The 25,197-nt window shown below is 42.1% G+C and overlaps 1 protein-coding gene across 1 annotated transcript in view; it reads right to left on the bottom strand.

Annotated features, from left to right (window-relative positions):
• Positions 1 to 5,256: 5,256 nt before the first annotated feature.
• The window catches only part of ece2a (endothelin converting enzyme 2a), a 103,504-nt gene continuing 83,563 nt past the window's right edge, over positions 5,257 to 25,197 (bottom strand). The window contains exon 4 of the mRNA XM_051953718.1: positions 5,257 to 7,647. Coding sequence (XP_051809678.1) covers positions 7,357 to 7,647 — 291 coding nt within the window. The 3' untranslated portion in view covers positions 5,257 to 7,356. The remainder of the gene's footprint in view (positions 7,648 to 25,197) is intronic.

Raw genomic sequence — 25,197 nt, 5'->3', positions numbered from 1 at the left:
AAATGCAGTCTAGACAATATTAATGTGGTAAATGAGAATTATAGGGAGAAAGCTGATTATTAATGGAATATCTCTATAGGGGTACAAAGGAACATTTCCAGCAACCATCACTCCTGTGTTCTAATGCTACATTGTGTTAGCTAACGGTGTTGAAAGGCTAACTGAGGATTAGAAAACCCTTGTGCAATTATGCTAGCACATGAATAAGTGTGAGTTTTCACAGAAAACATGAAATTGTCGGTGTGACCCCAAACTTTTGAACAGCAGTGTACATATCAGCTGATGTAATGCAGTCGTCCAGTATTTGTTGGTGATGAGTGACGAGATGCAGCACTTCAGAATGGATATTCTCTGTAGGAGGCTCTGTCCACCTCAAAGCACTCGGAGGTGTATTTTTCAGCTCTCAGTAATTCCATTCAAACAGTTCTTTGATAATGAAATTTCAACAAGTACTTATGACATTTTGAGAAACCTGCTTATTAGCTACAATTTTGTGCTTCTAGTGTGTCATCAATAGATTTGAGTCATACAAAGAAGCCTTCAATTTTCCAAACATGATTTTCCCCGCAACCTTTAAAACTTGAGTGAGGGATTTTTATATTTAAATGAACATCAGTAACATTTTAGCACTTGCGAGATGAGCTCACAAAAGGTCGATGAAGCCTATCAGCACCAAGTAAATGTTGCTTTATTTTGCAGTAAACCAGACTATTTAATCTGAATACATTAACTAGCAACGACTGGTTTGCCGGCACTGAAGATCGGAGCAAAAGTAGCTGAGAATGTGGTAGAAAAGTCTAGGAAAGATGGAAGAAAAGTTACTGGTAACTCAGCATTCAGCACAAGACTACAGTGGAAAACAAAAAAGGAGATACAAGTTTCACACTGTTGGTTCAAAAGATGCAGAAGGTAGGTTAACAACAGTCGAGTCTCATTTCTCGAAGTCTCTCCCAGCCATCTGGATGAAAAGAAATCATGCACGAAGCAAAACAACTAAAAAAATGTGTTTAACTTGTGGCTCTAATATCTCACCTTGCAGATCTGTACAGTAAATAAGAAGCTACAGGAAGCTGTGGTTACCTCTGTTCAGCACAAATCCTGAAATCGGTGAGTTTGGTTTTGTCCAAAGTAACAAAATCTGCTTATTCACATGTTAAGTGTAAAGTGTGTAAATGACCCCAAATACAAGTTTGGGCAAAGACAGGCTACAAGTGTTCAGTCTTTTAGTTAAAGTACGCTTGGAAAAGTATACCTTTGAACAAGCTCATCTATTGCTTTTAACAATCTCTATGTACAAGTCACATCATCTTTTATAATCAAACCTTTTAGAGACCCTTAAACTTACTATGGAAGGATCCATTTGTTATGTACTTCTATGGTGGGTCAGTCTTTGTTACCAACAAAGACTGAAACAAAGACAAAAATCCGTGTTTGTTTTGTTTTTTTGACAGGGTTTGTTGACGACAGTAAAAAAGAGAAGCCCTTCGAAGCATTTAAGTCAGCAATTAATGAGCTCCTGCCCTCTGATGAGACTGAAATTGAATCATCATTTCGCAGCTCTAGAGGTCAGAGGTCATTTGACTCTTAGATGTAACCCAAGTTGATGGGGGCCGACCTGGCAGATGGTCTGGAAATTCAACCCACACTGGGGTCAACACAGACATGCTGCAGTCGCCTCCCCATCGAACAACCCACCGTGTAACCACAGAAAGCCTGGACGGAAATACAGGCATGACAAACATGCAGTCATCAGCATGTGCAAAAACACACCAAATCCTAAAGTGCAGCACAGACAGACCGCTGCAAATGTCATTCTGCAGTCCGCTGTCGTCTCTCAGATACACAAACACCACTTTCAGCCCATCCTGAGTGGACATCCATTAATATTCCTCCTCCTGTTACATAAGCCTGCCATGCAATATATTATGCCATTACGCTGCCCCAAGAGACATAGGCAGATATACAGCGCAGTTGAAAGCAGCAGCAGTGCTCTTAGTGCAACAAGAACTGTGATTCCCTCAGTCCTGTCTATACTGATCTGAAACAGGTCAAAGGAAGATTCCAGTTTATTGGGCTCCACTTTGGTAGATGTGGCCGTATTATACAATTTGTTCTGATAATATTGTACATGGTACTGGGACGCTGGAAAAAGTAAATCCTAGCATGTAAAAGAAAACATAATCCCTCTCTCATGCCGATAATCAGATCTAGATCTAAACCCCTTTATTTGGAGTTGAAGCCGAAAGTGGGTGTTTCTGAAACGCAGGTAATAAAACCTTCTTATACAAGAAAACTGAGCGTAAACACAACCAGAACAAAAGGTTCAATTGAACCAGACAGACCACTCTGACCTACAAGCTGAAGGTCATGTGACTGATGTGGGTTGCTGAGCTCGTATTACGATCAGCAAGATAGGAGGCAGTAAAACGGCAATATACTGAAAGAATCAAGTATGTGGCTTTCAAAATTTTATTATGCTTGTATAAACAGTCATATTGGACATTATAGTTTTCCGCAGATAGTTTTGGTAATAACTACTGCCTGCTTTTGTTTTATCTTCTAGGTAAGTCTGAGTTAACCTGGGGTTTGTTAAAAATACATTTGCTCTTATTGCCCTCTCTCACTTGTTTTTAATAACACTGCTGCAGTCCCACATCTCAGCTAATTAACCTGGTGAGTGTTTTAACAACCAACAGGAGTGATGGACAAACCTGCGCAACACAGTTGTTGAAAAGTGAAAATTCCCTTCAAGAACCACAGATAAATCTGAGCAGTGCAATTCAAGTGGATGCACACGGGCAGTAGTGTCGTGTCGAGACTCAGTGTAAACACAAATAAGGCCGAATAAACCCAGAGATGTTTTGTAACGGCATGCAGCAGACCCTTTGATTTGCATGATCCCTCACATAACACCCACACAAAGAAATCGGGGCTAAATGCTGCACCTCGAGAGGGCAGGGAGGTGGTGGCGAGAAGATTGAGACGGCAAAAGAGAGACAGACAACAGAGAGAGAGGAGAGAGGGGGGCACTGAGCATGCAGTAGATTAGTGTTGTTGCTGCCCTTGGGCGACCGAGCATGGAGGACAATTAACAGCAGGAGAGAGAATTCTGGCTCCGTTTACTCTCTTACATATAAATACTCGCTAAATCACGGGCCGAGACACCTGGCTAACACAGGTGATCAGCTGAAGAAGCGAAAAAGACTATCCGGAAGACAGGGTTTATGTTTGAGGCAAAATTATGACAAAAGAATCTCCTGCATGAGGCCTGTGTGCTGCTCAGTGGTTATATAAGTGAAGTCCAGTCGAGTTAAATCTCGCTGTCGGAGTCTCTGCCATTGCACATCAGTCAGTGGGAGCAAGTGAGCTGAAAATGAAATTTAAGGCCTGGAAAGGAATTTTAATATAGTCATGTATCGACGGAAGTAAAATGAAACTAAGGAGAAACAAGAGAGAAAAGCGGAATCTTCCTTTGTGTGTGTGTGTGTGTGTGTGTGTGTGTGGGGGGGGGGAGTGAGCAGAGACTCTCTATGAGCAGGGTCAACCTCCATCCAGCCACAGTGTGCTGAGTCCATCAAATGTTTTTATGTCCCAGTGCTGCAAAGTGGCCGGTCCACCCCCGGCCCCGAGCTTTTATACTCAATATCAAACCCACTGCCATTTACAGCATTGCATAACCGGCCTCCTGCCGGGTCAAATAGGTGCCAGGCTGTACCTGAACCCTCCTGCTCAGGTAGTCAGGGCACTGCACCTATTTGTAACCATGGAAACCAGATAGGAAGCAGACAGGGATTTACCCAAATTCATGTTTGAGTGTGTGTGTACATACTGTAATGCTTTATTACATCCAAATTACAGTAGGAGATGGTACAGGTGTGTCTAATGCTGCATTCTTGTTCAGTATAAAAGACACACAGTGATCAAAATTGTACTTTTTGCACGCAGTAGATGGAAAACAGTCTCACCTGTTTTGAGATTTTTCACTGTATATTCCTCAGCACAATGGATTTGTCCTGTTACCATGGAATTCCATAACATTTTGGGGGAGATTATTTCATCAGATGGAAAAAAAAATGTTCCAATCCCAGCTAGCAAGCCAATAACTGACTGCTCACTAAACTCATCCCTCAAACACAGACTGTCGAGCTTTGATGTGGTGTCCATGGCCTCTAGTACACTGCAAAAACTCATAATCTTACCAAGTCTATTTGTCTTGTTTTTAGTCAAAATGTCTCATCCCATTTGATTTAAGATAAATTCACTCAACAAGAGACATTTCAGCAAGATGGAGGGACTTGTTTTAAGACAACGCATCTTAAATATCTTGTTAAGTCAAACAATCTTGAAATGATCTTGTTTTAACCCTCCTGTTGTCCTGCGGGTCAAACTGACCCGTTTTAAAGTTTGAAAATGTGGGGGGTAAAAAATATATTTTCACAGTGAAAACTTCCACATTTTCAAAATTTTTGGGGAAATTTTGGAACATTTTTTGATGGAAAAAAGTTTAAAAAAAATGTTTCTTTAATATATTATGTGTGATGTGATCGAGGTCTCCAGACCAGCTACGAAACGGACTTAGTGGTGACACTGTTTTGTCAACACCAAAGTTAAAGTGGAACAAACTATCACGTTACTCCAGCGGAAAATCGTGGAAAGAAAGAAGAGCCATCTGAAAAATCACACACCTTTTTTTTTTCCCCCCAAGTCTTAAAAATAGGCAGTAATTAGATCTCAGTGGAGAATTAAAAATAAATGATTTCTCCTTTATTAATGTGGTCCCCCCTCCAGTCACCAGCCTTCCTGCCTGTCTGCACCACCCGGCTCTCTCTCCCCTCTCTGGTCTATATTTAAGCAGCAGAGACTCAGCACAGGACCCGACACTCATCTCATGTGTCCTCAACAAATAACACACCGGCTGAGCTGCTGCTGCTTGTATGTTCATGCGTATGAGCTTACACGCAGTGTCGCATGCTTGACAGGTGTGTCAAACACAGCGTGTCTCCATTAGCAGCTTTTGTCTGGAATCTGAAGCAGGCCTGGGACAGACGCAGACAACCCCAGTAGAAGGGAGAGTCTGACTGACATATTGATAGACTTTCACACTGACTTTACATGCAGGCTGGTGCTGCCGTTATGTACTGTGTCTAGACATGCCGGTTTGTCTTGCAAATTGCATAACTCTGACAGACTCGGCACTGCCACAGAATCAGGGGCTGCAGAAAAGTCCTGAAATGAGACAAGAACATTACTTTGAAGTGAAAGGTACAATTGGTTTATAAATGACAAAAGTTTCAATCGTGAACAGAAGCTGATAGTAGCAGAGGCAAGAAAAACTATGATACAGACAAAAGAGGAGCCAGGATGAGTCAGAGTTAACCTGGCTGCAATTTTCTCTCAGAGCTGTTACAATTTAACCGACTGTACAATCATGAGAACATTACAACAAAAAAAACAAAAAACAAAATGGTGATTTATTTGTTAACCAATAGTCACTTGTGGCATGTTTACTGAGGTAGGTTTTCCTTCAGTATTATACAGGAGTGCACTGCAGTCACCAGATTAAAAAAAAAACTGGAGGCCTGTATTATATCTTGAAGCATGACGTCTGTATCTAAAAACCATGACGTTGTATCTAATAATCACAACAAAAGTAATGGTATCTTTGAACAAATGCAACCAACCAAAGTATTTTACTGGTGCAGTCAGACCATTCTCCAGAGCTCTGAAGATAGGTATGGCTATGTGAGAACAGAAGTAAACCTACATGTACCCTAGTACATGTAGTTGGTAGAAGTTGCAATATTGGTACAAAAACTGGTTCAAATTCTAACAATCTTCCCCAGTCACTTTTGCCTGCTCTATTGAAGAGCAGTTGTCCAAAATCTGTCAATTTTCACGTCATTACAAGATGAGGACTGTATTGTTCCAAAAGATTTTCTCGATAATAAGTCAGAATTCCAAATTACGAAATGAGGCCCCCATTTTTTTATGGTTCAAGGAATGCAATGTGCTTCTGTAACTTTAGACCACTGCAGGCTCAACTGCTGTAAGGAGCCAGTAAAAGGCACGTTATTTGTGGTGTTCTGCGCCTGAGTCATTATCCTGGTGATTTCCAGGTTCAAAGAAGCTGCATATATACAGTACTTGGAGACTTTAAGCAAGAGCATTATTTTGTGTTGGAATTGCCTTATGTGTTAAAGGTCCCATGTGGTAAAAATCCATTTCTATTGTGCTTTGTACACCTTAGAAATGTGACGAAGTAAAGTAAATATGAATATGAAGACCCTTGCTACTGCCATTACTCTATCCTCCTATAAGCTAGATAGCTTCCTCACTTTACAAGCTGGTCAGAATTTTGATCAGTCGGTAAGAAGGAATTGAAGAACCAATGATCATGGAGCTAATAATTGACATAATCTAGTGCCCTTACTGCCAGTGCTGCAAGAGAAGAATCTTTAGTAGTTTAACTGTTTTTAAAGCTACAGACACTGAAACAGCCTGTTTAAAGTAGAGTTAACACCAGGTGTTACACAGTCCTGGTAAAAATATACCCTTTTTTTGTGGTATTTTGAGCTTAAAAACAAAGATAAATTCTGGGGACATTGCTAAAAATGGTACAATATAGGACCTTTAAGGGTACTGTGTTCTGTATGTGGTATTTTATTTTATAGTTTGTCTTTGTTGTAAATGTTAAAAGTGTAAAATCTAAAATTAAGACCCCACAATAAGGTGGGTGGTCATGTGGGTAATTTAAAAAACAACAATACATTTACTGTACATTGGCCTCACTGCAACATGGGTAGTTTTAAAAGTTATTTAAAATTGGATAAGTTATAGAGGTTTTTTTGTTGTTATTTAAGGATCAATGTTTGTTTTACTTCATTTTTTATATTTGGCACAACCACTTTCCCCTTTTTCCCAAATATAAAATAAACGTTTGTCTGCTTAAATTTTCTAAAATACTTTTGATCAGGCACTGCTGCAGGAAACATTCTTTCTTTTTTTGATGCTCTCTCCAATTTCCTAATCCATATAGCACCTGCACTAACATGCACATGAATCTGAGTGTCCCTGTTGAGAGGTAGCCTGATTTCTGAAATGTATTTAAAAGATTTATTCAGTTAAGATGGTTTCTAATCCATTTGTCTAATTTTTCTAAATTAAAAAATTAGAAAATGTGTGCCTGTATGAATTACAATCATGACATAAAAACATCTACTGTATATCTAGAAGGTATTAAAACACATAAAATGATCTGTTTGAGTTTCTGAAGTCATCATCAGAGTATAGAGCCACCTTATAAAGGAAGTGTTAGGATAACATCATCCTAAGATTCCTTGATGAAATCCAGCCACTTTACAAGTCAATGTTAGACAGGAAGTCTTCTTTATCTTCATTTGCTGTTGTAGTGATGCTGGTAGGCGGAGACTTAGTGTCTTCAAGCAGTTTTTTCTCCAGAGCTGCATCTTCAGGACTAAGCTCCTCTCCTTTGGTCATCACATACAGGAAATACTCAAAGCCTTCTCCGTAACTGTGATGCTTGATCGACCAGTTGTACTCGGTGCGAGCATAGAGGCGTTTCCTAAAGAAGGGCTGCGCAAAGGTAACGGAGACAAACCGTCCTCCAGGCTTCAAGCAGCGACTGATCTAAGAGAAGAACAAAAAAAAAAAAAAAGCTAGGATCATTTATATGCTATAAAGCTGGATGTGAATAGCTGACTGTTAACCTTAGCTATTATTTAAGAGTTTTTTTTTTGTAACTTTAACTATTCTTTAATTGAGAGCCAACACTGTAGAAAGACAGAAGCCATTGTGAGGTATGAGATACAATAAAAAATATTATGAACACCAACTTTACTAATTGTTTGCTTTGACATAACCAGCTCATAAAACAGATCATGGGACAGCTGATAGTTACTAAGGATAGCATCCAAAACAAACTCACACTGGCTGGTAATAAGCTTGTGTACAGTCTGAGTTCAGAATGAGCCGCAGTCAGTGAGCTGTTGTGAACCTGCTGCCAAAACCCACCGATGACTAAAGTCTGCTGAACACATCGTCACTGAAAACATACTGTTGTGAAGCAACAAAAAACAACCTTTCACCAAAATATGAGGAGGAGTCATCCAAACAACTTCAGACTCAACACTGCCCTTCCTCGGGTCCCCGAAACAACACAATCGATACACCTGGCTAAGTGTGAACTAGATCGGATGAACAGTTGTCGAGAAAAGCAAGGGATAGACACACACACACACAGATTTCTTCATTTACAAGTGAGATAAAGTCAAAACAAAACAGTGAGACATTCAGATATACTCAGATTAGCCAACATGAATCCATTTGTAATTTTTTGCATTTGGAAGAACTGGCTTATGCTGAAATCTTGGCTCATTTAAGCATTCGGTTATTATAGAGGAGCTGGCTTTAATGCTGCTTCCCTTGACTCCACCAGCTGTCAGCCATGTTGACCATTCTGCATACAGCTAAGCAGATTTCATGATCTGATTGTTCATTGCATCTCTCTACTAAATCTTTAAGTGTATGTGTTCTTCGCATATTTCAACAACTGTTCGTCAGATCCAGTTTAAACTCGGCGGGAAGTAAGTTAAAGTGCACAGACTGGGATTCATGTCTAAAATCTCCAATCATGCCTTTCGTGATGTTGCCTAGCAACAGGGGCAACTTAGGCTCCGGCCATGTGCAGCCAGAAGGCCCCTGAGGGTGCTGTTGTGAAGGCGTATTAGAAAAAAACTTTTTGCCAAAATTTGAGGACCACGCTTCTAAATGACTTTAAACTTGTCACTGCACTTTCTCGGGTACCCGGCAACACAACTGTCAAGTGTGAGGTGGATTGGATTGACGGTTATAAAGAAGGGCAGAGAACACACACACACACAACTACAAACATAGAGATTCTTGCACTTTTTTGTAAGATGTTTGCATTTTTACTTGCATCTCTTGATGGGAGTTGAATCAGCCAGTCAAGTTGCTTGATGTGCAAGTCTGCATGTCTATAGTCATCCATAACATGTTTCTCTGAGTGAATTCATTTACATGTATCTTCGGCAAAAACATAATTCCAGCAGATGGATTGAACTTCGGAAATAAAACCTGTGTTGTAATATATCACAATTTCCCGAGGTAAGGTTTGTTGCGAGAAGCAATCTAAATTAAACCCAAATGTGAGACATTATATCGCTATGGTTACTTGAGATTAAATTCCACCTGTGTCACAAAAAAACACTCCTGCACATCTGTAAAATACCCAAGTTATCAAGCAGGTACACACATTAAATCACAGCGAGCCAAAGTTGACTTTGGGCTCTTGAGTTTTTCGGTCCACAGTTCCTGCTGCTTAACCATGCAGTCTGATAACACGGTGTGGCAGCACGACAACTGTGAGATTCTCTTCATATGAAAAATTATTGGTCTGGTTCCTGCACCATCCCACCGTGATTATCCTTCGTGTGAGATACACGTGTGCATCAGGACATAGAAAGCTTCATGAGAGGACTGCAGAGTGTGAGCCAACATAACAGACACACACACACACACACAAAGTATGAGGACTGGCACAAACACACATTAAGTTTGGCTTTGACAAGAGTTTCTCCAGAGACAGAAGTGTGTGTGGGAGTGCAGGGACAGAGTCTGCAGAACACTGAGCTGCGAGCAACAAAGTTTTTCTATTCCATATATCAAACGTGCCAACAGGGTCAATATATTGTCTCTAGACACTGCTAAAGAACAATTACAGACATACAGTGTATTTAAGTGTGACAAGTAGGTGTAAACCTGCCATTAAGTAATAATTGGCTGTCAGAGTGGAGGATCTCAGTTACATGAAGTGGAAATCATGAATCCACTGACTTCAGAAAGCCTGAAAAACGACTTGCACTTAAACCTTTTGACTAGGAATAAATTCCCCAGCAACAGTGGTTAAAAAAAGTAAAATGTGCATCAAATCATTGTTCTAACAAAAAATATGCTTTAAATAAGGCTGTCAGCAGCCAATCACCAAGCCAAAGGGCTGGCCCGAATAGTGGTTTCTGGCCTCCGAATATTCGGGCCCCATTAAAGACGAATATCCGAATATTCGTTCCGCCCCGTAACGTCCGATGGAGGGGGGGGCGCAGCGCAGCTCGGCGCGACGGCGGAGGTGCGGTAGTGGCGGCTTGTGACACAGACGGCCCGAAAATTTGGATCCTTTTTCATTTTTAGAAAGTTCTGGCCAACATTTCCTTATGACAGATTGAACCCAGTGTAAACCGACCTTCGTTGCCTTCGTTTTGTCTTCAGCAGAGGTCTTCGGCATCTTGTCTTGTGTTTATGCAACGAAGTGAAGCGCGACGTCAGAGTCGGCAGCCACCCAGCCATTCAGGTGGTGTTTACAAACACGAATGGAGGAGCCGAAATGAGCCGAAGAACACGGCGGGATGAGCCGAAATGGGCCGAAGGCGCAGGGAAGAGACGAGCTCCGAATATTTTCGTCCGGGGGGAGGAGGGAGTGATCACATAGACATATGTGTATATGTTATAGACATATGTGTATATGTTTATGTGATCACATGATGAGATGAGCTGATAAGTGCTGATGTGGGCCGAAGGCGGAGGGAAGACGGCATAGTCTTTCCGCCCAGTAACGTCCGACGGGGGGGGGGGCGAATATTCGGATACCAAATTAATATCCGGATAGTGCCGTAGTGAACGAATATCCGGCTATTCGGGATATTCGGGTCCAGCCCTATGAACATTAGTTTTGCAGACAATAGGTGATGAATGAACTGATCACAGTCCTGATAAAGTGACTAAACTGGGGTCAACAGAGAGCATATAGCAACATGATGAATGTGCAGCAATCAAAGAGAAGAAGCTACAAGGACTGCATCTGACGAAACCCATGAGATGCAGCTGAAAGCTCTTGAAAAATGTACTAATCGCACCCTGAGGACAAATTGGTCAAGCTTGAAATGCTATATGAGCAACAACTGCCACTGGACTCCTTCTGAAAAGACAACAAAATCTAAGCAAGTAAAAACTGTTCTGGAAACATCATTTTCAGTGAATTCATAAAGTCTTAACCCTCTCAATCCCAACTGGCTGCTTTTTGAAGCTGTCACATTTAAACTCAGTGTGGTCTCAGTTTTCAAAGGAAGTCCTGTAAGCTCATGGAAATAGCACAACCATGGCAGAAGAGCGAATTAAAAATATATTTGTGCACTAAAACTAAGTTATAATGACACAAATCCCCAGTTAAAGAAAAAAAAGTTGACATTCCTTGATTTTTCATTTTACAAAAACTGAAAAAAACACATGTGCAAGGTTTTCCCACAGGTCCTACCAATACTCCTTATAGCAAAACACAGCTGAACAAACAGCCTTTCAGGGAGTTCTGCCAAGAAGCATCCTCATATCATGATGCTGCCTCTACCATGCTTCATGGTGGGCATGGTGTATTTGTGATGATGTTTGGTGTTTGTTATCTGCTTAACATACCATCTGGTGGCCAAAAACCTCAATTTATCAGACTAAAGAACCATCTTTCAGTTGGTTACATCCAGTTTTTCCCTTGAAATTATAAATATCTCCCTACTTACATAGATTTTTTATTTGTTTCCATATTTTCTCCTATTTGCTCTTTGCAAGCACAGCCTGCAGTTCAACTGAAAAATCCCAGAATTTTTGTCACATGAATGTTTAGGGAGGAGCGCAGGATTTTTTGTTTGTCTTTTTGGAGAATCAGGTTAGTGGAAACATTTATTTTTGGTGAAAATGAGAAGAGATTTTGATGAAGCATCACGATTTTATGTTCAGATTTGGAGATGTTCTCCAAAGTAAAGACACATCATAGATGAGGATTTCATGGAGTGTTGGAAAAACGAAACTCAAACAATTTCTCATATTTTACTATTCTACAATTTCATTCAGCAGATGCTGTTATCCAAAGCGACATACATCTCAGAGTAGACGCAATTTTTGCAGTTTCTGGCCTTGATAAATGGTTCAATTTTGCTGATTTTTGAAAGCCAACATCCTTTAAAACTCCGCCAAAAGGTGTAAGCGTTTGGATGGTTAACGTCATACAATATACATAGATGTGTAGTGAGAAGCTGCTGCATGGTCTCTCTAGGTGGCTTCACACTGGTGTTGAGCTCACATGTGGCTGTCATGAAAGCTTGGATGGTTAAAGTCGTGCAGGCAGGACGGAGTCGTTGTGGCCTGTACAGTAAGCTGCAGCGTGGCAGAGCAGCTCCCCGTTTGGGTCTTTGGAGAGAAGAGTTGCTCTGAGATGAGCACGTGTATCATGCTCTTCTCACATGATTCATCTCCACCAGCGAGCAGCCCGAACATGAATTATTCACTCTCTACTGTGACACGGAAGAAAGGCGAGAGGATGGGTGCAGGGGTTGGATATGGGATAAAATAAGTAATATAGCACACAGAAAAAGGAAAGTGAAGGGTGATCCAGACGAGGGAGTGCCTGAAAATAAAAAGTGGAAGAGGGGCAGAGCATGCCTGTCATAAAATTAGAGAGGGTGTAAGACATTTTTAAAAACCTGTCTCTAACTTTAACAGTTCTTCAGCCAAATGCTATATATGGTACAGAATCAACCATTTCCTAATTTAATCATGTCTGAGAGAAGATGTTTGATCATCCAAACCACAGAAATGGCAGCAAAATATATTAGACATTGACATTTAATTAAAAACAACAACAAAAAGCAATGCATCATTACTCTAACATAAAACAAAAAACACTTTGAGTGTGAGACATCAAGATTGTATCTCTTGGTAAGTTTGTGCAAAGGAACATTTTGAATCCAAATAGCAAGAAAAGAGTCGAGCCATAGATGACGATCCATCTGATTTGGGACCCCAAATCTGACAAATGTGAGCTGATATTATGATTTGCAACTTCATAGAACACAACCTGTTAATATAGGGGAGCACCTGACTGGGGATGGGAATTGATAAGAATTTAGCCATTCCGATTCCATTATCGATACTGCTTATCGATCCGATTCCCTTATCGATTCTCATTGGGTAAGGGCATGAAAAAATACAGATGGGTTTGTTTGCTTTGACTCTTTAATATTGTCAACTTTGGACAGAAGATACAATGATCTTGACTAAAACTGGTCCAGCCATCAGCTGTGATAGCTGTTTTTGTGACATGTTTCAGGTCTGAGATCACATCGCTTTTCTTAACCCCATACCAAGCAGGAATCAGATGTATTGCTAAACTGTCTCTGTTAGGGGCATGGTATTTTGAGTTGAGAGTCTTTATCATCTCCCTACAGAAAACATGGGAATAATGATACATAACTACACTGATTAAAACAATTTATAACTTTGACAGTGTTCGATTTCACATGAGCAGATAACAGAAAATATGCAACAAATTAACGTACCAAAATTCAGGGGCATCTACTGTGGCAAAAGGGTGTAAACCCTTCACCACAAATCTGGTCACTGCTCGGTGACGTTCATTTATCCTCGCCTCTGTCATTTTAGTCCTCCCTGCCTCGATGGAGGGGGTTGCTAAAGGTGCACGAGAGCTACTCGCTACAACCTCCGAGCCAGAGTGAGAGCCAGCATCTGAGCCAGCATGGCTCAGGCCGTCATCATCGTCATCTAAAATATAATTCCAGGAGATAGGCAATATTGATATGGTGAAATGAGGTTAACTGCGCTAGCATAAACACAATGTACAGGATCTGGAGGAGTTTATCGTTACCTTCAACATGTAAAGCAGACGACGCCGAGACGTTAGCTCCACTCCTGCTTTTACCTGGATGAGGCTCGCCAGCGCTAAGTAGCGTATCAAACGCGGTACATTTCCGCAAACTAACTGAATGCTGGGTGGACAGATGTTTGAGCATATTGGAAGTATTTCCACCCTTTGACAAAATTGAATCATTGCAAGTGTTGCAAGTAGCCCTGGTGTCGTGTTTACGAGTGAAATATAGCCACACTTTTGAGTGCTTCTGCTGGGACGCCATGTTGGAAAAGTCTAGAACCTGCGTATGACGTCATCACGTTTTTGCAACGTAAGAGGAATCGATAAGCGGAATCGTCGGGCAAGTAAACAAACGATTCTTAGGAATCGAATTACTGGGAGCCGGTTCTCAAAAAGAACCGGTTCTCGATTCCTATCCCTACACCTGACTGAACCTTCACCACACATATGTTGATTTAGACTTTTTAAATAATCCATATGATGTAATATGTATGCGCCAGTATACAACTTTGGTGGGAAAACTGTCATTTGCAGACATTCTGTAAACGTGGACAAGTATGCTGTGGAAAAAACAAGCAACTAGCACTACACTAAATGGAAATAGATTCTTAGTCCCTACAGCCCCCGCCGGTGGGGGCTGTAGGGAAGAAATTGCAGGTGCCTCAAAAACGGCTCAGGGACTAACATTAAACAGCTTATATGCTGCCACCGTTTTGATTTCACAAGTAAAAGATAGCTCTGGTGTTGTTAAAAGGTGTAAAAAAGGACATAAACTGGCCTGAAAAACTACCAGGAACATCATCTCTAAATGATACAGAGAGATGAACTTGCTCATTCCTCTTCTCCAATTATGGGTAAGACAGCGAATTGTAACCGTTCTCAAAAATATTAGTGTACGTCAAAACATCATTAAGTAAATTCAACCATTCAGCGACGAAAGAGTTGGCCACTTTCAGAACCAGACAAGCACCAGCGTTAATCTGGAATCACATTTCCTTCCACTTCAACGTTCAAAACCATTTCTTGAGGAAAAATTGGGACCTTCAGGCAAATTTGAGTCAATCACTTAAGAGTATATACACAGAGATAAATCAGCTGCAACACTATGACCACTGACAGGTGAAGTGAATAACGTCGATCATCTTGTGATAATGCAATGTTCTGCTGGGAAACCTTGAGTCCTGACATTCATGTGGATGTTTGACATGTAGCACCCACCTAAACAAGGGAGGTCAAGCAACCCCCCACCACCACTAAGATTCGGACAGAGCACCCCGACACATGAACACGACAGAGCTAAGCTGTTCACCTGGGTTCCACATTCCCCAAAGGTAGTGTCTACAGATACGGACCCGTACCCGTAGCCTGTGGCCTACGGATATGGCACTTTCCATTTGCCAGACAGATACGGATTCGTACGCGAGTCTCGCGAGTCAAGAAGCTGCTAACCACTGCAAACTGTTGAAAGGTAAGCAAAAGTTAGGGTTAGGGTTAGTGTTAGGGTCAGGTTTAGGGTCCGTACCTGTAGTACCGATGCTACGGGTCGGTACCTCTAGCGTCTACCGGGAGTCACGTGACCAGATCTCGCGTATCTGATTGGCAAATGGAAAGTTCCATATCCATAGGCCACAGGCTACGGGTACGGGTCCGTACCTCTAGCAACTACCTTCCCCAAATCTTATTGAGCATGTGTGGGATGTGCCAGGATAATCCTGATCTAAGTAGGTCCCCCCCTGGAACCCACAGGACCCATAGAATTCACTGCCACCATCCTGGTGCCACAGGACATCCCTGGAGGTCCTGTGTCCATGACCCACTGGATCAGAGGAGTTTTAGCAGCATAAAGGGGACCAACATAATATTAGGCAGGCGATGATGTTATGCCTGATCGGTGTATGTGTGTGTGTATATATATATATATATATATATATATATGAGCTTTTTGTTTCGGTTAAAGACACTGATCTATGTAGTAAACATGCTGGCCAAAAAACTACATTTTGACATTAAAGAGACAAAAATTCCACTCAAGCAACAGAATTTTCTTTGATTTCAACACACAGGTGACCCCTTTTTTGCACCAGTTGTGTTTTATTTCAGTATATGTATATATATATATATATATATATATATATATATATATATATATATATAATGCTTAGTAATTCAAACTGAAACTATGGAAATAAGCAAACACACATTTCCATTGTAAAAAAACACAGTCCATATGGGAAATTTCCTTAGCCCTCCATGTAATTTGTCACTTAGCTTTACCTTAAAACCAAAGCACAGTACATGTGGAGCCCTACAGAGGTTTCACTGAATGACTAAACCACAGCGGGAGTTAACAAAGTGCATCATCCTGACTTCACCGCTTCAGCCATTATTCATGACTTTGAGATGTATGGGTGTACTCTCTGTACCTCAGCAGTGTAACTCCAGACCTTATGTCACAGGTGACTGAGGTCACCGCAACCCAATACGACACTCAACTGTAGCAAACAAATCAGCTGTAACCGCTGCAGGACTGATTGTTTGACCACGAGGTTGTCAGCTGGAGGACAGCAGCACATTCTGTTTAAGACCATTTTATACAAAGTGACATGTAGTCATAAATCGCATTACCCCAGCTCACTTACTGTGTGGACACATTACTGACCCACATTCTCTCTCTCAACATTGGAAATGTATGTATAGATACACGGAAAATTGCTACGAGGAGGTGGGGGATAGACTGAGTGAGATGAGTCATATTTAAACACATTCTGTATGCTTATCAACTAGCGCACTATGACAACAGCTACAACACCATGAATCAATCCAGATAAGAGGTCATTTATCAGGACAAGCAGATACACAGCGTCTCTTAAAATAACACATACACACAGTCACTCATCAGAGTCAACAGGTGGATGAAGGTTCAGTGGATGTTTTACCAAAACACTGGAGGAGCAGGATTGTATCCATAAAAACACTGAGCCTGTTTTCAACAAATCTACACTCAGTCAGACATCTGTAAGCTGATCCCAAGTGGGCCACGGGGTTCCTCCAAGAGGACAGGGGAAACCACTCTGTTCATCATCACACACTCTACTGCAATCATTCACAAACATACACACACACAGACACCCATGCATGCACACACACACACACACACACACACACAGCACCATGGCCTGTCCTTAATTATTCAGTGTGGTGGCGGAAGCTTGTGTCTAAGTGACCTGACCTGTCTTGAGTGTACTGAAACAAAGAGGAAATATGAGATCCGGAGTTAAGTTTCCCTTGAGAATTCCCAGGTGTTCCCACTGACACTTGAACAGGAATCATACCATCGGGGGGAAAAGAAATTCTTTCCACAGGGAGCTCAGAGCGACGAGTCACGCATACATTTTTGAAATTTTCAGATCCCCTTGTTAACATGTCCATATGAGGCTTTTATACTGTTTGCTGGAGGACAGATCACGAACAAAATAAACAGTCTATGTCTGAACATTCCAGCTTGAAATGTCTTGAATGTCTCAAATATGCAGATTCTGACGGCCAGCGTTTCATACATAATTAACCCAAGAAACCAATCATTGTGGATCATTTCTCTTCCTCAGAATAGGTGTCTGCTTTAAACATGTTTGCCTGACTTACTCCACTGAGCCACTTCAAGCAGGAGGGGATTGTTTTAATGGAACAAAACTTTTAAATATGGAATTTTGATAGACGGAGATGAGTCTTTAGGGGTTTAATCAATGACCATTAAAAGGTCATTCTCCTTACTCAACTCATAGTGCATTTGAAATCAACATCCCTTCAGAAAACACTTCTAACATTTCATCCTTAGCTCCAGGGATGACAGTGCTGTCATTTGGTGGTCAACAGAGGATGAACATACTGACTTCTGGTAGTTGGGAGGGTCAATGAGTAGAGCAGCCATCTTGCAACCAGAAGGTCGCTGGTTTGATCCTTGGCCTGGAGAGCTCATGTCGAGGTTTCCCTGAGCAAGATGCCAAACCCCTAACTGCTGCTCCTGATGAGCCGTGGTTAGCGCCTTGCATGGCAGCTCCCCCCATCAGTATGTGATAGCAATTCCATTGTACGCTGTATAATGACAATAAAGTGCATTCTTTCTCACTTTCACTTATTTAATGTAATATCACAACAAAGACAAGATGAACTGGCACTAAATTTTTTACACACATTAATGGTGTTAATGGTGCCCAAAACTTTGATTTAGGACCGAAATAAAACAAACAATATCCTCATCAGCTGTGCTTTGTGTTAAGTGCTAATCAGCAAATGCTAGAATGCCAACTCCATAACCAAACTGATCACTTTTCAGTTCCACACTTTACAATCTTTTTTGTTTGATATGCAGCCAAACAAACACTTAAAGTCCTATTTACTAAAGATTTAATTTATAAAGATAACAGAACTTTTCTAACTTTACAGAGGTGTACTAATACCAACACACCATTTTTGAGGTAACTATAATCACTACTTGAACTTGTCCAAGCCTTTGAAATATTAACTTTGTATTTGTCAGTGGAGCTCCTTGCCAGATCTTTCGGCATTAGTCAGAGAAGATAAGCTGTTGATCCAAAGAGAATGACATTCAATATTTTCAGTAGTGTCTCTTTCTCTAGGTGTGTATCCTCAGTTCCCCCTGTTCACTGCTTCGTCTTTCTGTCCTCACTGGGCCACAGTGTTACAGTTCATCTTCTGCTGTCTCCATTCTTTCCTCCCTGGGCTGAGGAAAGATACCGTACAAGAGATAACTGACAGTCCCCGGCAGTTAGATGAGGACATGGTGGTAGGTGGTCACCACTCGGAGATTTCTCTTTGCAGGACCTTCTGGTTGTGTAATCTGGGTTCATCTGAGATCAAAAAGGCAATGCATGCACACACGGTCATTCGTTCTCATTCTTTGTAGATCAACAACAATCTCTCAGATGATTTGTGCCAGCTGTTTACATCAGTTCAGCATTTTGAAATACGAGAAGCAAAAATATTTAAGAAAAATACACAATTGACAAGAAAAACAACACAAGTGGAAGAATGAATAAAACAAATGTGCATGAGCTGTAAAGCTGCTGTTGCAAATGAAAATGTTCTGATGTTACGTGCACACTCAGTGCTCTCTACATGGACACAAGGCTAGAATATGAGAGAAGAATTTTAGAAGTAGGACTAAAAGGAGGGCAAGTGAAGGAGTGAGAGTTTCTATTTTACATCATGAAAACAGGGAAACCAAAACAGCTTTTGTCCCTTATTTTTTCCATAAAAAATTCCAATAAAAAATACTTTTTATACTCTAATTTTGTACAAGTAAAACCTGCCATACCACACTGAGGTTTAGCTGCTGGCCTGCACCAGGTAACAGCAGACAGCAATGCTAAGGTGTGTGGTACATGTCAAACATTCACATGAATGTCAGAACTCAAGCTTTCCCAGCAGAACGTTGCATTATAACAAGATGATCGATGTTATTCACTTCATCTGTCAGTGGTCATAATGTTGTGGAGGATCGGTGTTTGGTCACCAGACGAATATGGAGTGTCAGCAGTGAAAATTAGCATCTTGTCAAGTGCATGTCAAAATGTGGAATCATCCAAGACACCTCACAACATCCAAACAAAAAGATTTCATGACAGAATTTATATGAAAATTTCTGTTTTATAATGCTGACCCATTGAAGTACTAGAGTGCTCCTAAAGCGTGGCTTCAGAGGCTCTTGTAAGTCAGACCAAGCAGGATATGTAGACTACAAGTATCCATCCATCCATTCTCTATACACCGCTTTATCCTCACTAGGGTCACTGGAGCCTATCCCAGCTGACTCGGGCAAAGGCAGGGGACACCCTGGACAGGTCGCCAGTCTGTCACAGGGCTACATATACAGACAAACAATCACACTCACATTCACACCTACGGGCAATTTAGAGTTATCAGTTAACCTCAGCATGTTTTTAGGACTGTGGGAGGAAGCCAGAGTACCCGGAGAAAACCCACGCATGCACAGGGAGAACATGCAAACTCCATGGCCGGGATTTGAACCGGGGATCTTCTTGCTGCAAGGTTGAAAGTGCTAACCACTACACCACTGTGCAGCCCGACTAAAAGTGTGATCATGAAAACATATCTGGATTGTACCACCACAAAGAAGTGACATCAGACCTTTCTAGCCAGCTCTGGAATGCAGCTCGAGCCTACATCAGCTGCTGTTAGTAAAACACAGCTCAATCTCTGATCACATTATAGAAAACACAATATCTGTTGTTCTGGTGCATCAGATTTAATGCTCTAAAAAAATCTATCCATCTCCAAAGGCTGCGGCATGCTAGGTTATAAAAAAAAAAAAACAAAAAAAAAAAAAACGGCCTTTGTTTGTCTGTTCCAACCTGATGATGAAAGCTGAAGTATGGAGGAGGATTAGCGAGGGGCAAGCAGAGGTGGAGGTGGCGCTTTGTCAGTGTGCACACCCACTTCACTGTGGGTGAGGCAGAGCTGATCAGTGGGTAGAGACAACAACAGAGTGCTATCTCTGGACAGCAGACCTGTACGGACCACAGCCTACTGTCTCCGTAAGAGATACTGTACACCTACACACACACACGCAAGAAACAAAGCACACACAGGCACGCTCACTCGCACACCAACACATGCACGGGTGGGATATGTATGTGAAGCTTTCAGACGTGCACAAGCACACACGCACTTGAAGTGGGGCAAAGAAAAACAGCGAGGAGGAGGTGCACATTCTTATTTAGGTCATATTTTCCTATCATATTTTATAAATTCCCTCCCATCCTCTCTGCACTTGTTTACTGCTATCGTGCACTGTTGCTCCGCAGACCCCCTCACTGCAACTTCTCCCCTCCCTGAAGGAATGTGCATTGGAAATCAAGCGCTTCTCTTTCCTTTCCATTTCACCTCACCCGTAGCCCGCAGCCAAGCATGTGGATGGCAAAAACGTGTAAACGTCTTGAGGAAATGAAGAGATGGAGAGGGAGTGGGTGAGAGGAACATGGAGAAATGAAGGAGAGGACAGGGAATAAAGATGGGAGGGGAGGGGAGGTGTGTGTGGGGGGGTATCCTAACAAAGCAAATCTGCTCTTCTGCTCTTCCCTCCAGGGGTGCAACAGCCTGCTTTGTTTCCTTCATCCCTCCATCTCCGCTTTATCCCTTCCTTTCTCTTCTTCTTTCTCCAAGCTTGTGCCTTTAGGAGCCAAATGAGCAAATGCTCTAAGGCACCATCTGCCCCGAAGTAGATTCATTTTGTGCACGTCCAAGTATAAATTTACCTAAGCGAGCGGGCTGCTGCTGCATAAGCATCCAAAGGAGCAGGCTTGAAATAAATTTAAAAAAAGAATTCTAGCATGGATTTTGTACAATAAACAGCAGATCTACTTGCAAAACAGCACAATAAACATGCACAAATCTGACCACACAATTGAATTTACTCAGACTTGTATTCCCACTGGAAGGCTTACAGTACTTGGGAGAGTGACGGCTAACAGAGAAAACGTGAGCGCGTTGGATTCCCTCTCCCCTTCCTCCTCTCCACCCTCCCACTCGTCGCCTCCTCCTCTCTGCCCACCCACCTTTCCTCCCCCGAATTTTCTCTCCTCACCCCATCTCCCCCACCCACTGACTACACAGCTAAATTATACATCAGAATCCTCTTTTTTTTCTCTCCTTTCCCCTCCACATATCTATACACTCTTGCCTTGCTGGGACAAAATTGCTTGCTCGTGCTCGAATGTGTACATAAAGCTCGCTATGCATGATTCCATATCACAGATTCGAAATGAAGATTTGTAGGCGCAACACCTTCCCTTATATCTGCTCCGATGTAAATCTGACTGCATCTGAGTGGGCTTGTGCAGGCTCGTGCAACTGCTGGAAGACAACAGCATCCCGCCTTCCAAACAGGCGCATCTCTGCCTCTCACACCTTGCGTTGCCATGGAGACAAAAGTTTTGAGCTGGTCACAGCAGCGTATGTAGGTCAGAACGGGACACCTCCTCTCAAAACAAAAACACCAGGCAGCAGAACAGCAAGACTCACGCCTTCATTAGACGAGGAGAGAAAGCAAAGAAAGTTGAGATAACGAGTGAGGAAACAGCTCAAACGACACAAAAGTACGCCGAGTGTTTACTGTGGAAACAAACATCAACATTTTTCTGGGATTTGAGGCTTGTTCAGTGCACTGTGTGTCAAAAGTCTCTCCCAGTAGCCTTATTAGTGGGGGGACTTTAGGTGAACGCAGGAGTTCAGGAAAGACAAGGAATTACTATTTTTTGACACTGAATGTAGCTCTGAACTGGGTCACTGCTGATGCGTTTACAAAGTGCCTCTTCAATGTGAAGGACGCTGAAAGCTCTTGTGAGGTTGTTTCCCTTAAAATGAGGGAAACTCTTGTCTTCAGGCTAATTTGGAACAGCGTGCTGTGAGAAGTAATGCTAGTGTGTGTGCAGAGTGCAGATCTCCCGTCTAACTGATCAGCGTCTTCGCATTCAGCCACCACATTCTCCCCTCATGGCAATCTGGCCTGCCGAGCTAAAATTAAAACCTCTCTTTCTTTTCTTTTCATCAAAAATAACCGTCTCTGGCTTTTATCTCTCCTTTCTTCTTCATCTCTCCCCGCTACCTCCTCACCCTTTCTACCTTCTCTTCTCCACTGGGGACCAGAGAGAGGTTTGCTTTAATTACTGAACTACTTTTCACACCGGTGGAGAAAGACAGAGACACACTTCAGACACCCACACCCGCCCACTGTCACGCTCCCAGCATCCCTGCACAGCTTTTCATGCACATGCTCCCCTGTTGGTGTGTGTGTGTGTGTGTGTGTGTGTGTGTGTGTGTGTGTGTGTGTGTGTGTGTGTGTGTGTACATTTGTTTGTGTTTAATTTCGTGTAAAGACTCCTCTAGAAATGCCTCATCCGCGGCGGCTGCTCTGTAGCAGTCACAGATACGAAGCAGCATACCACTGCGGTCAAATATGCTAAATTAATTAAGCAATGTTTGCTATTCTTGGCTCAGTGTGATGAAAAAATGATGCAGACTTTGTGAAAAACTTTGTACTAGATAGAAAGGCACAGAGTCAGCGAATGTGTAATTAATAAACTCATCTGCCTTTCAGAAGAGTTTGAAAAAAAAAACGGTGAAACTCAGAGGAATAAGAGGAGCAGGGAAACTAGAGCAAAACGTGAGCGGCTGGTACAGTGACACGTTTGGCTTAGAAGCAGGCAGAGTATGGGGAGGGCGGGTGTTCCCCTCTTTTTTTGGCTCGCTCCCTTTCGCACCCTCTCTGCGCCTCTGTTTTCTCTGTATCTCTGTCTGACGCTACGTCTTAAAGCCCAGGACACTTCTCTCACTTGCACTTATATGTAATTACCCCTTAAGTTCTTGTGGGTAAACTTGCATCAGCAACAACTGAAGCGTACACCCTGCACAGCAGCCAACGCTTCTTTTTTCACCATAAACTGGAGACAAGAAAGACAGAAATCAACACTCAATCAACCCTGATATATACTGTGGCTCGACCAAGAGCCAAAACACAAACAACTACATCAATAAAGTGTCTTTCTGTCCCGTTTAATGGCGAGCCAGAGATAAAAAGCTTGGCAGCAGCTGCAGCAGGAGAGAGGCACAGCATGAGAAGGAAGAAGGCAGAAAAGGAAGTAAAATGGGCCAGTGTGTCTGGCTGCTGAAGGGGTCTCCTGAGGGATGGGGAAGGGGGACAGGACAGACCGGTGGAGGTTCCTGCAGCACACTAACACAGTCCAGTCCGTTCAATGGGCCAGTGGAACGGGGAAGCCACTAAAAATTGGAATTTCACCTCTGAAGCAGTAACACACAGTTATCTCGGCAGTGCTGGATCAGTTTCTCTCACTTTGACTCTCTTTCTTTTCAGAGCATGTAATTTTGTTTCTACATTAATAAACACACATCTGCGGTTCAACAGGCAAAGCAGGAGGTCTATTAAATTCAGAGTTTGATCTGCAGCCCCTCCTGTTCGCATGTCAAACTGTGCTTGACTGAGATTGAACCCCGTCGGTAGTTAGACCTGCACGTGGCATTTCAGCCTCACCAGCACTGATGTGTGACTGAAAGGCACATTGTAAAATACTTCATAATTAGAGTTCTATAACTGTTCAGCGCGTAAAACTGAAAACTACTCCTGGAATACGCGCACTATACTGTAGTGAGCTTGTCAAAAGCATCATCTATTTTCTTACATTGTAAAACATGCAGTAATAATAGCACTTTGGTAGGCCAGCAAAGGTACGATGAGTAAACAGACATGTACTCACGTGTCGGAGCAAAAAGCAGGTGTGCTAGTGAAAAGAAGAGTAGCAGCTTTTCAAGCATTTATTTCAGGCCTCAGCGGGGCAAAGACGAGCTGAAATAGACATTTTCACTTTTTATCAAAATTTTTACCCTCATTATTCTCTATCCATGAACTCAGCTGTGCAACCAAACGATGCAGTTCAGTTTTTCTTTCAAACCGGAAGGAAACAGAAGAAAATCATGATTTTGGTCCTCCAAGTTCAATCTGACTGATCTCTGCACAAATTGGAGTGAAATTGATTATTAACAGCCAACATGACGTTGTTCCTTTCAGAAACCAGGAGTGTAATTTAGTGTCACCACAGGCACAATAAACATGTTTATGACTTATTATTGTTGCTGTATGGTTTGTGTTTACATTAGTTTGACGACACTACATGCTAGTTTGAATACGTTCAGAATGGGTAAGCAATGGCTCACAAAACTCGCATGGTAGTTTTTGATTCCCTGATTGGATCATTTTTACATGAACAGGTACTGCCATGACCATCATTATCAACTGTTTTTAGCTTGTTCTGCTCTTATAAACTTTACACTGCTTTGTATATTGTCACTGCAGCTCTGCTTTGAAGGTAAGGTCATTATTCCTCACCAAGCTTTCAGTCTGCTCTCTGTCTGTCTGTTAGCAGGATTACACAAAAACTACCAGACATGGTTTACTTTCTTAAAAAATGGTAAGACCTGCCACTGGCCTTGGCCGAGATTTGGACTCTGCAAGTACCTTGAAAACGTAACAGTGGCATTAAAACTGCCTTTCACACTACGGTGGTCAAACGTTCCAATTAATCCACGTTTCACATGTGTGCTGAACCGTGGTCCTCTGCACCACTGCTTCACGTGTCAGACCTTGTTTCTTGCTAGTGTGGATGAAGCCGTACACAAGTTCATGACTGCAAACGGCCCTGAGAGAATGAGGGCAAAGGTTCACTCCAAGTCAACGAGCCCGCTGAGGCAAACAAATTCATCTGAGGTGGTGTTTGTCAAAGAAATCACAGCAACCGCCCAATTTATCGAGGACGCCGGTGCATTTACTGTGTCCTTCGCAGGTTGACATACAATACCGGTTTTATTGATAGCTCCGCAGAGCACAAGTGGAATCCTCAAGA

Source organism: Acanthochromis polyacanthus, chromosome 9 (assembly GCF_021347895.1).
Source record: "Acanthochromis polyacanthus isolate Apoly-LR-REF ecotype Palm Island chromosome 9, KAUST_Apoly_ChrSc, whole genome shotgun sequence".
Taxonomy (NCBI): domain Eukaryota; kingdom Metazoa; phylum Chordata; class Actinopteri; family Pomacentridae; genus Acanthochromis; species Acanthochromis polyacanthus.
This window is presented reverse-complemented; position numbering and strand designations above follow the sequence as displayed.